The sequence below is a fragment of the Pectinophora gossypiella genome, chromosome 18 (assembly GCF_024362695.1).
Source record: "Pectinophora gossypiella chromosome 18, ilPecGoss1.1, whole genome shotgun sequence".
In the NCBI taxonomy this organism is placed as follows: Eukaryota; Metazoa; Arthropoda; class Insecta; order Lepidoptera; family Gelechiidae; genus Pectinophora; species Pectinophora gossypiella.
Window position 1 is genome coordinate 9746357 of NC_065421.1, and position 22594 is coordinate 9768950.

The 22594-nt window shown below is 39.6% G+C and overlaps 1 protein-coding gene across 1 annotated transcript in view; it reads right to left on the reverse strand.

Moving 5' to 3' along the window:
• Positions 1–22594, reverse strand: part of LOC126375128 (neuroendocrine convertase 2) — a 98997-nt gene that overhangs the window by 12891 nt on the left and 63512 nt on the right. Inside the window, exons 6-7 of the mRNA XM_050021974.1 lie at positions 21462–21550; positions 12080–12255 (exon numbers count right to left, since the gene is read on the reverse strand). Coding sequence (XP_049877931.1) covers positions 12080–12255; positions 21462–21550 — 265 coding nt within the window. The remainder of the gene's footprint in view (positions 1–12079; positions 12256–21461; positions 21551–22594) is intronic.

Sequence of the window (22594 nt, forward strand, 5' to 3'; positions counted from 1 at the left end):
ATATACGTCCCACTGCTGGGAACAGGCTTCCCCTCAATCAACCGGAGGGGCTATTGAGCATACTCCACCACGCTGCTCCAATGCAGGTGATTCAAGCCTGAAAAGTCCTTACCAAACAAAGGACAGTCTCACAAAGTGATTTCGATAATGTCCCCATCGGAAATCGAACCCGGACCTCCAGATCGTGAGTCTTACGCTCTAACCACTAGACTACGGAAGCTGTTAGTAGAAATTATATTTAAGATAAATTGATAACTCATTTCGTTAATCTAACAGTAAGCTCGGTAAGGTGTGGACACTTAGTTCATGGTGCGATGAATATACCTCCGACTACCCTAATTGGAATATAGTTGTGAACTTATGTCAAATTAATATTGAAAAATAACAACTTATTGATCCTAATGAATAAAGATGTAGAGCTATTTTATTAATTATCTTACAAATCTTGTCGTAAAACAACAAAATGGCTTCCTACAGACAATCGTTTAAAGTTAAGCACCTTGTTTATAATTCCTGTTTATCTGCAGCTATTTCTGCTTCGGTATCCGAGTCGAGGTTTATTTTTCATTCCGTCCCTTAGGAAATGACGTCTCGATGGAAAATGGACCGATAAAAGTAGACCTCTGACATGGAATAGTATTGCATAATAGAATGGTAACTCTCCGCTCCGCACCAATTCGTATCAGGCGCCGAGCTAGATTTACCTCTCCCTCTAGCTGTAGTCTAAATGGCCGTAAGCCGCTAAGGAGTAAGGGAGAGCGTGTGCGGGCTATCTGTCTTGCTCGCACTTACGCTGTTTTATGTTATCTATCTTGTTTATCATTTCAATCTATCTAACTACTATTAGCTCGTTGTTAGGCCGAGTTTCCACTGACGCGGAGATGGGCGGAGAAGAGCGGAGATGTGCGGATCACAGCGTTCGAGAGAGCGAAAAACGAAGACGCTCTGCCACTCTCTCCCTCGCAGTGATTGGTCGATTCCTGCACATCTCCGCTCAGCTCCGTGTCAATGGAAACGCAGCCTTAAGGTTCATTTCCACTAAAGCGGAGCGGAGCAGAGACGTGGAATTGAGCAAACATAGCAAGTAAGAGAGAATAAGTTATGTCGGTTCGTCGCTCTATGGCTGCGTTTATCTGTCGTTCTATAGCGACAGACATTGCAAGTCATAGAATAAAGAATAATAATAGATATAGAACCGAGCCGTGGTAGCCCAGTTGATAGAACGCCTCTCACTTTGAGGTCGCAGGTTCGAATCCAGCACAGGCCTAAACCAATGATTGTCAAATTTGTTTTCGAATTCATCTTTGGATCATAAATGGTTATCACAGCGAAGGAATATGTCGTGAGGAAATCCACATTCCCGAGAAATGCATTTTTGGAGGTATGTAACCTAACCTTGGGCTGGTTTTTTCTTCGCAAGTTGGAATGTCAGACAGGCAGTCACTTCTGTAAAAAATCGGCCCAGTCAAATCTTCTAGTTAGGTAAGCGGACCTGTGGAAAACGGGATAATGCTAGGGAGACGACTAGGTATAGAACTGTCCGCTCTGTACCACTTTTTCTTTGGTCTTAAATGGCCGTATGCCGATATGGAGTGAGGAAGAGAGCACGCAAACTGTGTCTCGCTTGCGCTTACGCGTAAACCGGCACACGATAATATTTTTTTTTGGATGGAGTGTCGGATGTGTGAGCCTCTTCTGTACCGGGTGAGAGCCTTCAGCGCTCCCCATTTGTGCGGCCAAGTAGTTAATGCCATCTGCGGCAAATCTACAATAAGTCACGTCAAAAGAAAAGAGCCACGTCTGTACGTTTTTGTTTCGCTCCACTTCAACGGGAACGCACCCTTACCCGTCTCGAGTTTTAGTTTTCAGACCGTTATTCCCGGAGGAAATGGCGACCTCGATCGAAACGAACGGCTCTTTGATAGAACTAAGTAGGTAGGTATTTATCTACTCTCAAATATGTCTTTGCCAGATGTGTGCTTAAATATTTAATGAGTTGCTGAGTGAAGCCCTTTTATCTCACGACGTCCACCACCACCTTATGATCATTTCGACAAACGTCCGTCTTGCTTTTTTGTAATTGTTTAAGTGGAAATTTGATATGATGTTGTTGTCTTTTTTTTGTGTGTGGCGCCCTTTTATAATAAACTATTTTTATTCTATTCCCATATGTTTTCAACAGCCACACCAGCAACAAGGCCAGAGTGAACAGGCACCTTCTGGGCGAGCTCCAACTTAGGCCTTCGGGCAAGTCTGGGGCCAAGAGCAAACCCATCAATGAAAAAAAAATATTCACACTTGTTTATTTCGTAGTGGATAAGTCGACAAGAGAACCGGAGAGGAAATATGATTGGCCACCTGATACGACACGATTCATTTATAACAAACATTATAGAAGGAAAAATTGAAGGGAAGAGAGGAAGGGGTAGACCTAGGATAACATTTATGAAACAAATAAAAGAGAAGAGCAGGTCGTGTCGTATCGGGAGGTGAAGGTTTTGGCGGGAAAAAGAGAGGAATGGCGGTTACTCCACCGACAAGAGCGCAGCTCTTAAATAGAGAGAAAGAAGTCGAAATACGGCCTCGGTGGTCCTCCGGAGGTCCCGGGTTCGAATCCCGGTGGGGACAAATCACAAAAATCATCTTTGTGTTCCCTAGTTTAGTTAGGACATTACAAGCTGATCACTTGATTGTCCAAAAAGTAAAAATATCCGTGCTTCGGAAGGCACGTTAAGCCGTTGGTCCCGGATATAACTTACTGATGTGTGTGATGTACATAGTCGTTACATGTATCCGTTTTACGTTTACTAACAGTATTCCATTGGACTTAACTGTCGTCGAAGCTTTGAGAATAGTCTCATTGATGGTTGTCATGGAAACAAGAAGTCGTTTAACCAAGTGCTACCTATAGACGTAATTTCTCAAAGCCCTTGAATTCAAGACGTAATCCTCTCAAACAGAGGCAGTCTCGCCCACTTGATCCAGGTATATTTGCTAAAGCAATTATCCGGGTGAGGGCTCTTGAATATCATTGTAATGAATGTTATGAAAGTGAAGGGTTAAGGCGATTAAAATAAAAGCTACATAACGTCGCCTTATAGTGACGCATATAAGCACCTTTTTGAAAATATTCTGACGTGATTTTCATTAAGAACACCTCTCACGTTAGTTTCAATCCAAGTAACACACACACTCACACACACGCACGCACGCACGCTCGCACGCACGCACACGCACATCCTCTCACACCCACATGCTTACACACGAAGTAACTTGAACAACTTAAATTTATTGTAAGTAATAATTACAACAATTCTTTTTCACCTTATTCTTAAATTATACAAAATAAAAATAGTTAATAAGTTGTTTGGAACAATAAATACACTTTATTAATTTATTATTATTTGGAATGAAATAGCGTGTCCGTTTTGAGGTTTTTCTAAAGAAAATCACATCACAACTAAAAAAAAATTGGTTTGGTACAATTTTGTTTTTTAAATATTCATCAATACTCTATGAATTCTAAAATTAAAAAATACAGGCATAATTATTATAAACGGGCACTGTAAAATTCTTCATAAATATTTTACGCCGAACGAACTTCAAATTGTTAGGCCTTTTTACAGGTACCGCTACCCCTCGTCAACGACAGGACTATTTATAGCATCCAAAGTTCATTTATAATAATAATAATATGTTCTTTATCTCAGGCTTCACAGGGTCCATATTTCGAGATACAAAATTTAATACATGTTTCAGGATTAAAAACAAAATCACAATCAAAATTTAAAATTATAACTACTAACGAATTAAATTAAAATGAATGTGAGGAAAACGGCCTCCGTGGTCCAGTGGTTGAGCGTTGGGTTCACGATCCGGAGGTCCCGGGTTCGAATCCCGGTGGGGACATGTCACAAAAATCACTTTGTGATCCTAGGTTAGGACATTACAGGCTGATTAGCTGATTGTAAGATCCGTGCTTCGGAAGACACGTTAAACTGTTGGTCCCGGTTACTACTTACTTATGTATGTAGTCGTTACATGAGCCTTTGGCGACTCAATAATAACCCTGACACTAGGGTTGATGAGGTTGGTAATTCACCTCACAACCCACACGATAGAATAGTCCGCTATTATCTTCAGCAGACTGTTGCCACGACGCCACATCCGGTGCATCAGAGAGGCTATACTCTCTTACGTATTCATCATCACCAGCCCATTAACGTCGCCACTGCTGGGACACGGGCCTTCCCTATGGATGGATAGGGAGATCGGGCCTTAAACCACCATGCGGGCCCAGGGCGGATTGGTGGTTATTAACGACTGCTAATGCAGCCGGGACCAACGGCTTAACGTGCCTTTCGAAGCACGGAGGAGCTCGAGATGAAAACTTTTTTTTTGTGGTCACACATCCTATGACCGGCGTTTGCGAAAGTTGCTTAACTTCAACAATCGCAGACCGAGCGTGTTTACCGCTGCGCCACCGAGCTCTTCACTCTTACGTATTTTTAAGCATGAAATCCGTCAGTTCAGGCCTCAGCATAAGTAATACACTTACGAAGGCAATTATTTTGAAATAAGAACGAAGAATAATTCAAACAATAAATAATAACAGTGGCAAAATGCTCGACCCGATACGAAGAAAAGAAGAGGAAAAATCTACGTTGATCCAATAAAAGAGAAAATGTAATTTATTAAGTCACTCAGTGAACCACGCATGTTTCTTTATAAATATTTCAAAACTGCCTTTGATAGAAAAATACTTTATTATACTTACTTTTTGCGATTTAGGCCAGAACGGAAAACCAGCCCAATTTTCGTCGGTGTGGGTTTGTTCCAAATTCCAAACATAAATGACAATGGGCACTTTTGTATGAAACTTGGTCCAAGAACCTCCACTGATGAGACTTATATGTAATGAAAGCTTATGCTTTCCCTATGATTCTGGCAAAGTCCTATCAGATTCTGTCCCGGGGTTCTTTTTTTACGGCCATGTTTGTCCTGGCTAAAAATGTGATAAAATACAGTGGGAGCTAAAATCGACTCAAGATTTGTTGCTGGATAACTAAGTCTACATAAATAATTATGTATCATATTGTGTATCATTTTAAAGAGGATCTTTTCCAGAATCCGAAACATAAAAAAAAAACAAAAAAAAATCTTTTTGTAAGCGAATTATAGTCAATTTATATCTGCAGCGCCATTGTTTCTCGGTAGCTAAGTTCAAGTTTCAACAGCCTCCGTGGTCTAGTGGTTAGAGCGTTAGGCTCACGATCTGGAGGTCCGGGTTCGATTCCCGATGGGGACATTGTCGAAATCACTTTGTGAGACTGTCCTTTGTTTGGTAAGGACTTTTCAGGCTTGAATCACCTGATTGTCCGAAAAAGTAAGATGATTCCGTCATATTCCGGAGTATGCTCCATACCCCCTCCGGTTGATTGAGGGGAGGCCTGTGCCCAGCAGTGGGACGTATATAGGCAGTTTATGTAAGTTCAAGTTTCATGCCTTTTACCCCTTCCAAAAGTATCTTACCGATTTTTTTTATATTGCTTCCGGAATTTGATCTGAGTGATAATAACAAGAAAAATAAATAAACACCTCTCCGATAGAGACCGGCTAAGCTATTGCCTATTGCAAGAAATCGTCATCATTAGCAAGTCATTACGGTATTGCATATTATAAGCTTATCAGCAACTTGGAACTTGGTCCAAGAACCTCCACTGGTGAGACTTGCATGTAATGATAGCTTATACTTGTCCTATGATTCTGGCAAAGTTCTATCAAACTCTGTCCTAGGGTTTTTTTACGGCCATGTTTGTCCTGAGTGTACAGTAGTGGACTGCAAAATCACCTCAGGATTTGTTGTCGAAAAACTATTTAACTAAGTCTATATACATAATTATATATCATAATGTACTTATATCAATTTTAAAGGGGAAGGTTATCAGAATCTGAAACACAAATAAAAAAATGCATTAAGTATGTAAACGACTTTTAGCCAACTCACGTCCGTAGCATCATTTTTCTCAGCAGCTACGTACGAGTTTCGCGCCTTCCAACCTTTCCAAAGAAGCCCAATCATTTTTTCCTTCTTCTGATATTGCATTCTTAACCTGACAAGACTAAGTGACAACAACAAGAAATAAAATAGATAGCATTCCGATAGAGGCCGCGTAAGCTATGGACCTATTGCAAGATAACGTACTCAAAGGCTAGTCATTATAATCCAACAGACGTAACATGATTAGAATGCGGGAGGACGCAAATGTAGTATGTTTTCTTTCACCACAATCTTGTTTTATTAATCCAGGCTTATATCTTGTCTTATAAACAATGCCGAATGGTACAACAAACGTATCGTAAACGTAAGGTTGCCTGGTAGTAATTGCTACCTTGGCAATAAAGCCGCCTTTTGCACCAGTTATTGCCTGAACTTGTTTAATAAATGTGTTTCTTTTGTATACAATAGAGTCATTGTATTGCATCTTGATTAGAATGACTTATTTCTTGTTTCTCTCGTACTAAGCTGCATAGTTGAATAGTTGTATTGCTGTTAGTGTTAAAGAGACACATATTTCGTCTCTTTCGCATAAGGCGATGTACTACATTTCCGTCCCGCCGCATTCTAATCATGTTACGTCTGTTGGATTATAATGACTAGCCTTTGAGTACGTTATCTTGCAATAGGTCCATAGCTTACGCGGCCTCTATCGGAATGGTATCTATTTTTTTTTTTTCTTTGTTGTCACTTGTCAGGTTAAGAATGCAATATCAGAAGAAGGAAAAAAAATATTGGGCTCCTTTGGAAAGGTTGGAAGGCGCGAAACTCGTACGTAGCTGCTGAGAAAAATGCTGCTACGGACGTGAGTTGGCTAAAAGTCGTTTACATAATGCATTTTTTTTATTTGTGTTTCAGATTCTGATAACCTTCCCCTTTAAAATTGATATACATTATGATATATAATTATGTATATAGACTTAGTTAAATAGTTTTTCGACAACAAATCCTGAGGTGATTTTGCAGTCCACTACTGTACACTCAGGACAAACATGGCCGTAAAAAAACCCTAGGACAGAGTTTGATAGAACTTTGCCAGAATCATAGGACAAGTATAAGCTATCATTACATGCAAGTCTCACCAGTGGAGGTTCTTGGACCAAGTTCCAAGTTGCTGATAAGCTTATAATATGCAATACCGTAATGACTTGCTAATGATGACGATTTCTTGCAATAGGCAATAGCTTAGCCGGTCTCTATCGGAGAGGTGTTTATTTATTTTTCTTGTTATTATCACTTAGATCAAATTCCGGAAGCAATATAAAAAAAATCGGTAAGATACTTTTGGAAGTGGTAAAAGGCATGAAACTTGAACTTAGCTACCGAGAAACAATGGCGCTGCAGATATAAATTGACTATAATTCGCTTACAAAAAGTTTTTTTTGTTTTTTTTTTTATGTTTCGGATTCTGGAAAAGATCCTCTTTAAAATGATATACAATATGATACATAATTATTTATGTAGACTTAGTTATCCAGCAACAAATCTTGAGCCGATTTTAGCTCCCACTGTATTTTATCACATTTTTAGCCAGGACAAACATGGCCGTAAAAAAAGAACCCCGGGACAGAATCTGATAGAACTTTGCCAGAATCATAGGGAAAGCATAAGCTTTCATTACATATAAGTCTCATCAGTGGAGGTTCTTGGACCAGATTCGCCCATTCTCCTTTGAAAAAATTCGAAAATCATTGGTTTACAGTCAGTCGTACAGTGAGAGTGAGAGCCAGACGTTCTTCAAACTGGACTGCCACGGCTCATCAGCCTCTTTAGATATTAATTTAAATAATTAATATCTATAATATATAATTGAAATATATGGAAGATAACTACCTTTGATTTCACAGTACAAAGAGACTGGGGTATTGATTGACAATATAAATCCTGAAGTCAATTGAACGAATGGGATCTTTTCCATTACCAGCTAGGAAAGTAAATACGGTGTCCAAAGGGGCTTGAATGAATCGCGATGAAAGGGGCTTGGGACTGCAATGTTGAATGAAATGAAAAGGACCTTGTATCAATATTCAAAGAAAAACTTAAAAGGAAAGGTAAGGCCCTTTCATCTATGTAAGTAAGTAAGTACTAATATTTACTCGAACATTTAACGTATCCATGATGAGGAAAAATATTGAAATGCGATGAAAATGTAACATTAATCAATAAACAAATGATTGCTTTTGAAAGAAGAATTCGATGTTTTTAAAATAAAATTAATTTGAAATTAGAATAAGAATTTAATTTCAAATTGAAAAAGAATTTTGAATAAGAATTCTAATTTCAAATTGGCTAAGAAGCTAAACAAAAAATATTTTGATTTGAAATGGCCAGTACTGCAGAACGTAAAATAGGTAAAGATCTATTATTAAAAGTGGGAAAGTAACTTATATGCCGGTTTTCATGACTAAAAGTTTTAAAATTGACACGAACATACTTACTTAAACTCACGTCCGTACCCCTAATAGGGTGGGCAGAGCCACAAGCAACCACAGACATCTTAGAGCCACTATTGAAATAAAAAAAAAACTATGAGAACATAAAGCTCTAACAGAAAACTCGGCGAGGTGTGGGTACTTACTTCAACCTGCGATAGATGTAATTCTAATTACCCTAATTGGGATAGTCGTAAGCTTATGATATTTTGTTAAAAAATATACATAATTTGTAAATTTTCTGTTGAAAATTGGCACAATATGTTGTTCACTCCGTTTTACACTTATTACCTTTCCTTGCCTACGACTTACAATATTTATATACGTACTTATGACAGATTTTCTTTTATAATATGCTTTAATTATTACTACAAATGGTTGCAAGTTGTGCGTCTCACGTTTGTGGCCTTGCCGCTTAGTCTATTCCACAAGGACTTACGTAAGTTTATGTATGTAGCTATATGTATGTATGAAACCACCTGATGCTATAAAATATCGCTATCACGTGTATAACGAGATGTAACCGCATAGGGATTTTCCTAAGGACCCCTAAACCCGCCAGTCTCTAGGGAAATCATAAATTCGCGACGTATCTAGTTTTCTCGTATGAGGGAAATTAACAACGGATTTTTCCCCAGTTATTTTACTTATATGACTAAATAGCTGTTGTGTGCAGGGAGGTTAAAATGGCCACATCGAAGCAATTCATCTAAGAAAGCAATATTGCAATTTGAAATTTGCGCATATAATAATTAAAGTAAAACTGCCAAAAACCGGCCTGAGTAGAGGAGTTTAAAAGGAAACGGACCTTTGCACTCTTCTTCTGATAATAATCTCCGACCGATTTCGGCCACAACTCTTCTTCTTCTATCGTGGGGGTTATGAGAAGGATTACCAACCTAATCAACCCTGCCTTCAGGGTTATACCTTGGGGGCTCTGTGACTAATGACTGAGAGCGTACGTATATATGGCGCAAGATCTAAAACTTATTCAGCTGGTTGTCTTCTGGAGAATGGCGTAAAGCATCGCCTTTATCCCCGAAGGGGTAGGCAAAGGTATATAGTATATACGTACAGTATATACACTCACTCCTCGCCAGCCATGTTTAAGTCCCATGGAATAGAGGGCGAACATATAGCCATTATCTGTACACAAATCCTGGAGACCACGTGATATCATCCAATCAATCAATCAATCATCCAATCATTCAATCAATTATCTATAATCCAATCATGCATTCAAACTCATTATGTCTAATTCTGTGGTTGACTAACGTTGTTGTCGTAAGTCACGCGGTCTCCGTGGCGTGAAAAATCACTTTGTGATCCCTAGTTTGGTTAGGACATTACAGGCTGATCACCTGATTGACCGAAAGTAAAACGATCCGTGCTTCAGAAGGCGGTTAAGCCGTTGGTCCCTGTTACTACTTACTGATGTAAGTACGTAGTCGTTACATGAGTTATGTTAGGGGCGTTTGGCGGCTCAATAGTAACCCTGACACCAGGGTTGATGAGGTTGGTAATCCACCTCAGAACCCACACGATAGTAGTAGTAGAACAGGGCTGTCGCATTTTTTATTGCGTTATAACCAGACAGAAATATGTCCCGTATAATACCTTTCTTTTTAGTCGGTTAAGTAAGGGAGTTGAAGACCTCAACGGTTGCAGAGGCGGAGATTGGAGCTATCGGCACGGCAATGCAGGACGGAAGAGGAGAGTCATAGGGACTGTATCCTGGAACCTGACAGAAGGCAGCAGTAACTGTCAGTACTATTCGAAGGCGGAGGACAGGAGTCCTAGTACGGCATTGAAATAGACTACTCTGGGCGCCATACCACTCGCGTCAGACAGAGGACTGCGGGGCAGAAGCAAGAGGGAAACCACTGCAAAAGTAGCATGGAGAATGTTACAGCGACAAGAACGTGGCTCTTAAATTAGTGACGATTGTGGGGATAACGGAACGTCGTGCGGTGATTCGTGCATTTCAGTGAAATGTCAAGTTGACTCGAACGTGTAAATAGGTAAGCGTGTCTCAACCTTACTACCTATCTCACCTACTTACACAGAGTTCACTATGAATACATTTTGCGCGTTTCTATGCCAACTAGACGCCCATTTCACTTTCATAATATTAACTTAAATCCTCCACAATAACACTTTAAGAGTAAAATATGCATAGCTACAAGAATCATGAATATTGTATAAGATTTACGCCTACGCTTGGCGCTTGTCCATTTTTAAGAAACTAGTAACAGTGACAAGTATAAATAGAACGATTTTTCTATATTATCTTGAAAAAATCTGAGGAAAGTGTAGATTTTGTTTTGTCTGAAGTAGGCAAAAGTAGGCGGTGAGAATGTAGGGTGAGGTGGGGCTAGAGAAATACCGGTTGACAACCCTCAGAGCCCGAAGCCTCATATTTTGTCCGAATAATTAGTGAATTCTGTCACCTCAATATTTTGAATTTATCGGAAAATTTAGAAAGAAAAAAATATTTATTATTAGGGGACGCCACAGTAACAATATAAATATAGTAGCAAAAAAACATATTAAATTTAAAGCTCATGTATAGCTCACTTTATGTTAAAAAGCTTATTATAAGATTAATAATTACCTAAATGATAAAAATGCCTGGTATTAACTGTATTCCATACCTACATTGATTTAAAAGTTATGTTACTGTTGTAATTTCATGCCATTTCTTCTCAGCCATAACACCTTGCGAAATGACGTAGATTCAAAAATGTTAAATTGACCTTCAACAAGTTCACCCATGATAATTATTATTATGATTTCATTTCGGAAAATAATAATCTTAGGTTAAGGTATATATTGTATGGGATTTAGTTGCCTGAATTAAATAAGTAAATAAATCAATTACATAAGGCCGCCCAAATTGTACTGTATTCATGTGTTATGTCTGATTGTTGAAATTTTAGTTCTGTGCAATAAAGTATATTTGATTTGATATACATGGACAGAAATATTCCAAGCTATTTCGTCTATGAAAGGTTTGGCCATTGAGGTGAGATGTTATGTGTTCATAAAACGACTGTCGGAGAGTGCTTCTGACATGTTCCTTCGATGAAATAAGTTATTTAGAAATTATTGTATACTCACAAAGAAAAAATCTAACATTTTTTCGGACGGAATTCGAAAAATTGTCAGGAGGAAGGACATCACAGAGAGAGATGCCGCGGGAGCATAGCCGGTGGGATTGAAATATGCACAAAACGAAATGTTTTATTTAAAACTTCGTTAACGACCTCTGTGGTCCAGTGGTTGAGTGTTGGGCTCACGATCCGGAGGTCCCGGATTCGATTCCCGGTGGGGATATATCACAAAAATTACTTTGGTTCCTAGTTTGGTTAGGACATTACAGGCTGATCACCTGATTGTCCGAAAGTAGGATGATCCGAGCTTCGGAAGGCACGTTAAGCCGTTGGTCCCGGTTACTACTTACTGATGTAAGTAAGTAGTCGTTACATGAACCATGTCAGGGGCCTTTGGCGGCTCAATAGTAACCCTGATACCAGGGTTGATGAGGTACTCCACCTCACAACCCACACGATAGAAGAAGAAGACTTACCTCGTTGACTCCTCTGACAATAGCCCGCATGGTGGCATTACGTGGACCGTCCACCGTCCGCCCGTCGTCGGTAGGACCCCATGACGCGCTGTAGATGTGGATCTTATGGGGCTCGTGGCCCATAGAGTTCGCCTCGATCAGATCCGTCATGTAAGGCTGGTCTAGCATTCTGATACCTGGTGACAAGGGAGAGTAATATGACATAACAAATGCTACATATACCCAGTGGCGGCCTTAGGGCAGTGTGAGCAGAGCGGTCGCATCGGGCGCCGTTTTGGGGGGGGGGGGGGGGTTCAAATTCAACCAGGACGGGACCATCCTGGCTTGCAGCACCGGATCTACCCACTGCGGCACCCATATACCTTTATGTTTTCCAACTGAATATTAATGTAATGTGTGTATATTTTAATGTTGTAAATGTATATGTGTGTCGTAGATTTCACCTAAATAAACTTTTTTATTATTATTTTTTTTTTTTTTTATTATTATCTACAGGGGAGTAACTGGATTTGGCACAACTGCCCTGTGAATTAGACCTCTTAGCGGCCACATAAAACTCTTACGCATGGGTGGCCGTTAATGAAAATTTTAAAAGATTAAATTGTTAGGTATATTTCGCTGTATTTTGAGGGGCGCCACTGTGAAGTATTGCCACCTAAATAATTTGCTACATCCACCACTACACAAACCCTCATAACAACACACATTTTACAACAGGCATTACACAGTTCATAATCTGTTGGATAACAAAAGTAAACATAAACAGCCGAATGTCCCATTGCAGGCCTCCCCTCAGTCAATCGCAGGGGGATGCAAGTGCAATTCGTATTAGAATTAGACCGTAACATAAATCAAGGAAGTGACATAGTATTGTGACACCGAGGACTATAATACTTTTAAGTTAATTGTAAGTACATAATTTATTTATTTTGAGTTCTGTTTATTTGTTTAAGTTTTATTTTAATTTTATTTTTGTTTTGTTTCATATTTTTCAAATATTTTTGTTCTGTAACTGTTTTGTTTATGGTGTAAATAAAAGTTTAATTTTAGCTTTTAAATAGCTTACTTATTTTACCATTTTTTTAAATTACTTTTTCAGTCTCTAATCATGAAAGTCCATATCTACCTAAAAATAACTAAGAACGCGTAATACTGTGTAAACTTGTTGTTTAACTTAATAATATTGAGGAACCAATTAAATTTTCTTTGGCTTCGCTTCGTCATGGGACCTGACCTTATTAATTTGACAACTTACTTAAAAATAAAGCATATTTCCCTATATAATTTATTCTATTTCTATTCTGTTCACAGAATGCATAGCTTACAGTCAGTATATTTTTATCAAGATATATATAATATTTATTTTTGGAGAAAGGAACTGTCTCTATTTTTCTATAGAGACATTATGCGAAATATCTCTACTTATAGAAAATCTTTTACTAGCAGAGGCGATATCGCTGCAGATTTATTATCGTAAAATCATGAAGTATTAAAAACGAAGAAAGGCGCTAATACTCACTCCAAACGTCCTCTTCAAGATTTTGAAGATGGGTTGACGATTGACTACCTAATTTTTCACTATTCGGTACATCAGTCCATCTTACGAGTGTTAGTGTGCCGTGGTAGCCCAGTTGGTTGAACGCTTGTCTCTCACTTTGAGGTCGCAGGTTCGAATCCAGCACAAGCCTAAACCAATGACTGCCGAATTTGTTTTTGAATTCATAAATGATTATCACGTGCTCAGCGGTGAAGGAAAACATCGTGAGGAAACCCATATTCCCGAGAAATGCATTTTCTGAGGTATGTGCCCTAACCTGTATACTGCTGGTTTTCCCTTCGCGGGTTGGAAAGTCAGACAGGCAGTCCCTTTTGTAAAAACCGGTCTGGTCAAATCTTCAGGTTAGGTAAGCGGACCCTGTGAGAAACGGGATAATGCTAGGGAGATTATGAGTCCATGTTACGACAAAACAATATCAGGAATTACTCTCCCAATAATACCCATTCTGTGAACTAATACGCTGGCCAATAAGTGACGTTATGTGCGGTAAATATACAATAAGTCACGTCACAAATCCAGCGGTACGATGTTCAACTGGAAAGGTAAATATAAATTTTGCAGTAATAACAAGGCTTGGAGCTACAGAAACCGCAAACCATCCATCAATGCGAACCGCAAACAACCCGGCGTGACTAAGAACCATAGACGGTATAGCCGTATAGATACAAGTTGGGTTGTGAGGAAAACGAGACCACAGAATATACAATAATACTACGCAGTAGGGACACTCTTCGCCCCGCACCAATACGAGCTTGGAGCGAGCTTGATTTACCTCACCCCCCGGTTGGGGGTCACTTTAGCCCATTTAATCCAGCTTTAAACGCACAGTCAGAAAAGGGCGCGCGGATTATCTGTCTCGCTCGCATCGACAAGGTAAGAACAAGATTTTTGTATGGAGTTTTCGGGTTGTGGTGGGATGAGGTGTTCATTTGGTTCACTCAACATTCTAAACATCCAAATATCAGGGAAATTATCACGATTGTCCGAACTCTGGCGGCACTTTATATTTGACTATTTGTCAGATGTGTTGCCAGTTTTTTTTTGACGTGACTTATTGTAGATTTGCCGCAGATGGCATTAACTGCTTGGCCGGGCAAATAGGGAGCGCTGAAGACTCTCACCCGGTTGTGTTGCCAAAAACCTTATGTCTGATATTAGGATTCTAGAGGTTGTATCGTCGATACTCAGAACAAATTTCAATAGAAACTGGATTGTGGATTTGTGGTATTATTCATGCAATCAAGTTGGTTTAGGAAACTTGGAGATTCAAAGTTTCCGCTGAAACACGCTTTTAGCAGGAACGTTGCATCAAAAGATATAAAGATAAGATAAAAAAGAGATAGAGTGTGTGTCACGTGTGATAAAGGAGTGTGTACTGAGATGATGACTGTCAGAGATGTACGGAAGAGGGACCACCTTAAAGTGACTCATAGGCCGGGTTTTCACTGACGTGGAGATGTGCGGAATTTGACCAATCACAGCGTTCGAGAGAGCGAAAAACGAAGACGCTCTGTCACTCTCTCCCTCTCGGTGATTGGTCGATTCCTGTACATCTCCGCTCACCTCCGCACAGCTCCGCGTCAATGGAAACGCAGCCTTACTTTTGAACGTCTACATTTACAAATTACAGGATGGATTTTTAATTTAAGAACTTTTACTAAAGGTGGCTTATATCCAGCAGTGGGCGTTGTACGGCTGATAATGATGACTAAGGGTGGCATTAATAAACTAATCTCAGCTAAGACTGCCCTCAAGATCATGCTCTTCTTCTATCGTGTGGGTTGTGAGGTGGATTACCAACCCCATCAACCAGGCAGCTCAATAATAACCAGGGTTGACGAGGTTGGTTATCTATCTATCTCACAAACCACACGCTAGAAGAAGAAGAAGGGCGTTAAGCAGAGTCACGGCCTGAGGAGTAGGTGCGTGACCGAGCCGGGTGGCCAGCAACTGCGGCTCGCAGCATCGTCGCAGGCGCTGTTTGACTATAAGCATGCAGCGACCCAGCGCAGCCGAATTATTTACTTTGCGGTTTAATAACATATTATAGTGAGTACATAAGATGTATGTACAGTCATGAGCAATATCATGTACCCACTTTAGAACCCTGTCGCACTATCACATTTGACATTTAATAAGACTTACGGTTTAGTTTGTCAATAAAGTTAATGTGACATGGTTTCAATGTATATACATATTAGTACTCGTGACCGTACTTACTTATACTAAAACATTACTGCAAGGCTTTATATTCAGAAAATTATAACGTTTATTATGTAAATTATTTGCGCATAAGGCCACGAGGCAAAGCTTTGTAGACATAAGACCTGAAGCTTCGTTTACATTATGTTGATTGAGGGCTGCCTGTGCGTTTATATTTACAAGTCGTTGAGCTCACGGCAAAGGGTTACTCATTAAAGCCGTTAAAATTAATGTAATTAATACCACACACGTGAAGTCGGAGTTTCTATGCTTCTATATTGGACTGAAAGGGAATAAAAAACGAGAAGAAAAAAACTACATACACATAGATAAGAAAACACCTATTGCCCGTTCGGGTAAGCAAAGGTGTATAGTGTATACACCCAATCTTCGCCAGCTATGTTTAAGTCCCATGTAATAGGGAGCGAGCCTATTGCCATTCACCTGACACAAATTCTGGAAACCACATAATATCAATCAATCTTTCAATTTCGATTTCTCATATTTCCTCGCCTTATAGTTGTCTGAAGAAATCGCTATATAAGCCATATGAAAAATATCGTGTAATATTTTAAGTTGTTTAATCTCTGACATGTAATTTAAATTCTGAGTATAGGTTAACTAGATACTAAATATCATAATAGCCGCTCGTAAAACAATACTTTGTTTCGTGTAAAAAGCAAATAACATAGGATGTAAGTAAAGTAAAGTAAAGTTTATTATTAGAATCCACAAAAAGACAAATAAAAGACAATTGACTTATAGTTAAGAGTACAGCATCTCTTTGTGGAGGGCCGATGTCTATACTAGGTGGAAATCTGTATTATGGGTCATCGGGCCCCCCCGAAGTCCTTGATCTTACTTTAGTTTACTATCGTATGGGCGTCAGACGTCATACACAGATGCGCGTGTACGATAACGTCAATGTGTAGTGTCTGTGTAAAACGAGCATTTTTGTATGAAGTGTCACACAAACAGCTTTACATCAATACCATACTTGCATGCTTATTCGCAAAGTATTAGGCAAATCCATTCACACGTCAATCACAAAAACAAATAACATAGCGATCTACGCGTCTTGCTAGCCATATTGTGCTTCCAACGACCAGAACAAATTACGGTAAAAGAATGTTTACAAATGATGGAGCTAAACTGTACAAATAATTTACCCTCACTTATAAAAATAGTAATTAAAACACATAATAACGGGACCTTACCGCGTTTAAACTAGGGATATGAGACTCCCGATATTTCGACACTGTTGCAAGTGCCATGATCACGGGATGACTGATGAGATTGGAGTGGAGTAGGTAGAAATATCGGGAGTCTCATATCACGTTATTATGTGTTTTAATTATGATAATAACCGCGTAAACTTAAAACAATGTACAGACTAGCTCAGCATATATCACAAAATAATCGAATGGCTATGTGGTTTTTGTGATGTTTTTGGCGCAGTGGTTTCTGATCTAAGCAGTCATATTGAGCGATACCTATTAAGTATGGCGGTGCATACGACACTGCATAAAGTTAGTTACTTAAGTTATTATAAGTTCTCTTCTCATGTAAGTGACTGTATGTCTTTTTTGAGTATAAAGTATCTTTAAACTGAAGTGTCCGGGGCGTGCCAAAGGCCGTTAACCATCACATGATGAACTATTTCAACGAACTTTATACCGACGCGACAATTTGTCTATCTGTTTATGTCTAGTTCAAAACTGATACTTTTGATGAGTGTTCGCTATCTATCTTGTCAGGTAGTACGTAGCAATAAACTGCGTAGCGTTATCTACGAATCGTAGCATATTGCTACGAAATGTTATCATTATCAGTGACAAATGGTTGGCTACCTTCAGCTATATTATTGATTTACCAAATAAAATTCATTTTACTCATAACAACATACATTACATGAGATTAAGCCTTTATTCCCAATTGGGGTAGCCAGATGTACATTCATCGCAACATGAACAGAGTATTCTCGCTTCACTGATCTTATTACTAAAATACTATGGCCATTAGTAATAATATCATTGGTTCTTCTTCTATCGTGTGGGCTGTGAGGTGGATTACCAACCCTATCAACCCTGGTGTCAGGGTTATTATTGAGCCGCCAATGGCCCCTGACATGGCTCATGTAACTACTTACATCGGTAAATAGTAGCCGGGACCAACGGCTTAAAGTGGCTTCCGAAACACGGATCATCTTACTTTCGGACAATTAGGTTAGTTAGGTTAGGTTAATCAGCCTGTAATGTCCTAACCAAACTAGGGATCACAAAGTGATTTTTGTGATATGTTCCCATCGGGATTTAAACCCAGGACCTCCAGATCGTGAGTCCAACGCTCAAACCGCTGGACCACGGACTCTGTTATATATTCGATGGTTGATTCGATAGGAATTCCTTTCCGTCGAATTTGTAATGAAAATTTTATAAACACACGTCAAACGGGTTGCATACGAGTGTGATGCCTCTTTTATGCGCCCGGGTTCATTTTAAAATTAACAGATGTCAATCATCCGTCCTTTTCCTTTTCGGCGGATAAGAAAATGACGGTTTTAACTTAAAATAAAATTAGGAGGTGTCTGCAGGAATCGGGGCCATTAGCGAATTAACGAGAAAGCTGGTTACATAATCCCACTAACGGTAAGCGGAGTTCGTGAACGCACTGACGAATTTTCTTTTCATTATTATAAACAATTGAAAAATACAGTATCATGTTTAGTACAGTACCTCATCATCATCAGCCCATTAACGTCCCCACTGCTGGGGCACGGGCCTTCCCTATGGATGGATAGGGGGATCGGGCCTTAAACCATCACGCGGGCCCAGTGCGGATTGATGGTTATTAACGACTGCTAATGCAGCCGGGACCAACGGCTTAACGTGCCTTTCGAAGCACGGAGGAGCTCGAGATGAAAAATTTTTTTTTTATTTTTTCGTGGTCACCCATCCTATGACCGGCCTTTGCGAAAGTTGCTTAACTTCAACAATCGCAGACCGAGCGCGTTTACCGCTGCGCCACCGAGCTCCTCTACAGTACATTACAGTACCTCACAAACTTAAAAAGTTTTACCGTGCACTGCAGATTCGTCGATTATCATAGGTAACAGATTAACAAATTATAACAATAACAAGATGAGGTACACATAGATATGGTCGGACACGTATTAATCATAATCGCACGACTTTGTAACAATTTTATTCTTCAGAATAAACGCTTAAAAATAATCAGCGCTTAAGCAGAAAAGCAGATTTTTTTTAGCTCGCGTTTGACCACAATGTGGTCTAGGGTGAATCACGCTTACTTAGTAAATGCCTATTCCCTCTAGCCCTGAAGACTCCCAGACTATAACGAGTTGGAAAAACAGACGATAGTTAATCCTTTGCTATTTGCATCAAAAAGTAAAATAAGGGAGTTTAAGAGTATTTTACACATATATTTCTTTCAATCTAAAATACAGACTAATCCATTGTCGCTTTATCGCCACCTTTGCGACAGTTACTATCCTCGAAGGGCAGTGGGAGAAAAAATGTCCAATCACGCGCTCCACTGGAGCGAATACAATCCAGTATACACATGTTCACGGACAGGTACGTAACTCACAGTCGAGACATACAGGGTGTTAGTGACATCGTAACGAATACTCAGGGGGATGATTTAGACCATGATTCTGAGTTAATATCAGGTCAAATTTTTCGTCGCAAAATTCATGATTTTTTTTTAGTTTTTTAAAATTATTTTCAATTCTATACTTTTGCGATGGAAAATTCCACTTGATATTAACTCAGAATAATCAGCTGAATCATCCCCCTCAGTATTCGTTACGATGTCACTTACACCCCACACAAGTACATACAGTAGCCATACAAGTAGGTGTGGGTATTAGTGACAACGTAACGAATACTGAGGGGGATGGTTCAGACCATGATTCTGAGTTGATATCAAGTGGAATTTTCAGTCTGAATATTCATGAAAATTTTTGTGTCTTTTTTAATTATTTTTCGTTCCATACTTTTGTGACGGAAAAATCCACTTGATATCATCTCAGAATCATGGCCTCAATCACCCCTCAAAGTTTTCGTTACGATGTCACTAACACCCTGTAAACAATTATTGCATGTATCTTCCGCGGGTAGGTATGCCATATTCCGAAGGACGTAATATACGACCTGATTACTCTAGCCATAGCGGTCAATCAGCTCGCCACCCAAACACTTCAGAACCCCGATACCGACCCCGCCGGCGTGGTCGACGATTTCCCTCATTCAGCGCTTATCGCTATCTACCCACTAGGGTCGATTAATTCTTTCAAATATTTTTCCTCTCAGGCAACGCCCTGAACCGAGGTTCGCGCCCAACTGGGCACCCTCAGGTCTGTTGTCTTAAATTTTGTACCGGGTGAGAGCCCTCAGCGCTCCCCATTTGTCCGGTCAAATAGTTAATGCCATCCGCGGCAAATCTACAATAATGTGCAGAAATCAGAAATCAGAATCATTTATTCAACGTAATTATCATGGATAAACTTGTTGAAGGTCAATGTAACATTTTTGAATTTACGTCATTTCGCAAGGTGTTATGGCTGAGGAGAAGAAATGACAAGAAACTGCAACAGCAACACATCTTTTAAAAAACCAATGAGGATATACATTACAAGTTATTTAATAACTAGAGGAACACATTCAAGTGCTGGATTCGAACCTGTTCGAGGCTGTTCTAATAACCTACCATGATACATAACAGTTATATAACGTTTCAAAGTGCCCACCCACGGGTCATGTAAATAGCAACAACGTTGGGTCGTCTAATAATAATCCTGTATAGCTTCTGTATTTTCGGACAAACGTCATTCACCTCACGTGACGAAAGCTGTTGTGACGGGCTTCAGGCACGGACGCAATCTACAGGTAATACCCTATATAAAATAACTATAGGGTCTTTGATTTTTATACCTTTTACGTTATATCATAGAGTAACGAATAATCATACGTATAGAACTCTCTACCCCGCACCAATTGGTATCCGGTGTCGACTTCACCCCCTCTGGGCCTTACTTTAAGGAGTAAAAGGGAGAGCGCGTGGATGGTGTCTCGCTCGCACTTACGCACAGTAAGATTTATGTATGGAGTGTTCGAGGTGTGGTCAAACCCCCCTAACCCCCCCCCCTCTTTATTTTCCAGCCATCAGTATTCGGCCATGTCGACAAGTTTCCAATCTAGGAGCACCTAAGATGCGCTCTTATATGGCTAACGTAACCGATCTTAGCAGTAAATGCACGGCCACATTCGAAAGCGGAACCGATAACATGGCCGACCATAATCGTAAATGTCTGAAGTTTTTTTATTTTATTTCTCATATAATGCAACAAACAACAACAACAGTGGCTGCAAGTTGTCTTTGATTACTTGTGGCTCTGCTCACCCCATTAGGGATTACGGGCGTGAGTTTATGTATGTATGTATGTATAATGCAACAAAGTATATTCTGTCATAATACCGTTACCTGCGTATAAATGTTGTTAAATGGTATGACGTGACTTAATGTAGATTTGCTGCGAGTGGCATTAACTAATTGGCCGGACAAATAGGGAGCGCTGATTGCTCCGGAAAATAAACTTACCAGCAACTTTAGAGTGATATGCCACGCCGACACCGCAAACTCCGTTGTCCCTGGCAGCCGCAACCTCCCCTGCACAGCGCGTGCCGTGGCTGGTGACAATAAAAACATAATTATTTCATTAAAGACATGCAATACAGTCGTCGTAGTCCAGTTGAAAGAACGCTTGACTCCCATTATGAGCTCGTAGGTACGAATCCCAGCACATGTTAGTTACATACCCAACAAAAACATAAATTAAATATGAAAGGAGAAATAATTATTTTATTCTTTTTATTTATTTTAAACTTATACAAACTTATAAACTAATTATAAACTAAAAACAATAAATCACTTCAATAAACCCCAAAGGGGTTTGCCTGATGAAAATTCCGCTTTAAAATTACTAAAATTTATTTAAAACACATAATAACGGGTTCTTACCGCGTTTAAAGTAGGGATATGAGACTCCCGAAACGCGGATCGCGGGTTTAAACGCGGTAAGAACCCGTTATTACGTGTTTTAATTATCATAACAACCGCGTAAACTTAAAACAATGTATGAAATGAGAGCCAAGTTCAATGTTATGATATACCTATGCCTTGGTTGTTGACTTCAACGACAAAAGAAGTGAGATCTAAATGGGTGCCAAGTTCAATGGTCAGTCCTGAAATTTATTTATAACAACATAAAGGCCTAAGGTCCAACTTGGCTAGTTTTTATATACGAATTATTATGTTCGATGGCTAGCTTCTACCAGCAATCGAAATTTTCGAAATACTCGTACTAAAATAAGAACCGACAAGTTCTTGTCGGTTTAGAACTTGCGCAGGGTATAATATAATTCATATACACAGACGGACACACGGTGCTGCTCGCCAGTTCTGTTACTGGAACTTGGCTTGACACACTCCCGCGTTCTAGATTAGTCACATGAGCCATGTAAGGGGCCTTTGGCGAATTAATAATAACACTGATTGATTAGTTGCTGAGGTTGGTTCTCCACCTCACAACCTACAGGATAGAAGAAGACTGTACAGCACGGGCTTTATCTTTTATATATGGGAGGTTTTAAAAGCATACTCTACCAAGCTACTGCTGGTTGATTTGTTAAAGCTATATTTTGAAGCCTGAAAAAGCAGAAAGGCTAGATATC